The 779-nt window shown below is 64.6% G+C and overlaps 1 protein-coding gene across 1 annotated transcript; it reads right to left on the reverse strand.

Moving 5' to 3' along the window:
* Positions 1-31: 31 nt before the first annotated feature.
* Positions 32-757, reverse strand: LOC104070522 (keratin, type I cytoskeletal 14; the record flags this gene model as incomplete). Its single annotated transcript, XM_009586303.1, has 3 exons — positions 32-252; positions 379-504; positions 599-757. Coding segments are annotated over 3 exons (506 nt in total), but the record flags the coding sequence as incomplete, so codon positions are not given.
* Positions 758-779: the final 22 nt, after the last annotated feature.

The raw sequence follows: 779 nt of genomic DNA on the forward strand, positions 1-779 counted from the left end.
GTGCCCTCCCAAGCAAAGCCCCTCTACGTACTGGGCATCCTCGCCCTCCAGGAGCCGGCGGTACGTGGCGATCTCCTGCTCCAGGCGGCATTTGACGTCCAGGAGGACCCTGTACTCGTGGTTCTGGCGCTCCATGTCGCACCGCAGCTCGCCCAGCTGCTCCTCCACGCTGGTGATCAGCCCCTGCAGCTGGGCCAGCTGGGTGCCGTAGCGGGCTTCTGTGTCGGCCAAGGTGCCCTCCAACGCCGCTTTCTGCGTGCAGAGGAGAGGGACGGGCTCAGGGCGGGGACGGAGGGTGGGAGGGATGGGAGCACCCATGCGTCCCCTGGCCCACGCTCCTGCGTGCCCCCCACCCCACAGGGAGCTGGCCCCTCGTACCGTGCTGAGCTGGGACTGCAGGTCGATCTCCAGGCTCTGGATGGTGCGTCGTAGCTCTGTGATCTCCGTCTTGCCGCTCTGAAGCTGCTCCGTGTTGATGGCCACCTCCCGGTTCAGCTCTTCCGTCTGCACCAAGGCAAAACCGTGCCGTTACACCACCGTCGAGCGGGACAGCCTCGGGTCCCACGTGCCCTGCTGCACTGCCGGCGAGCCAGCTTACCTTGCTGAAGAACCACTGCTCGGCATCCCTGCGGTTCTTGTCCGCCAGGCTCTCGTACTGTTCCCTCATCTCAGCCAGGATCTTGGTGAGGTCGATTCCAGGAGCAGCATCCATCTCCACGCTGATCTCTCCACCCACCTGCCCACGCAGGGCATTCATTTCCTGGCAGAAAAGAGAAACA

This window comes from Fulmarus glacialis, unplaced genomic scaffold (assembly GCF_000690835.1).
Source record: "Fulmarus glacialis isolate BGI_N327 unplaced genomic scaffold, ASM69083v1 C13566257, whole genome shotgun sequence".
Classification (NCBI taxonomy): Eukaryota; Metazoa; Chordata; class Aves; order Procellariiformes; family Procellariidae; genus Fulmarus; species Fulmarus glacialis.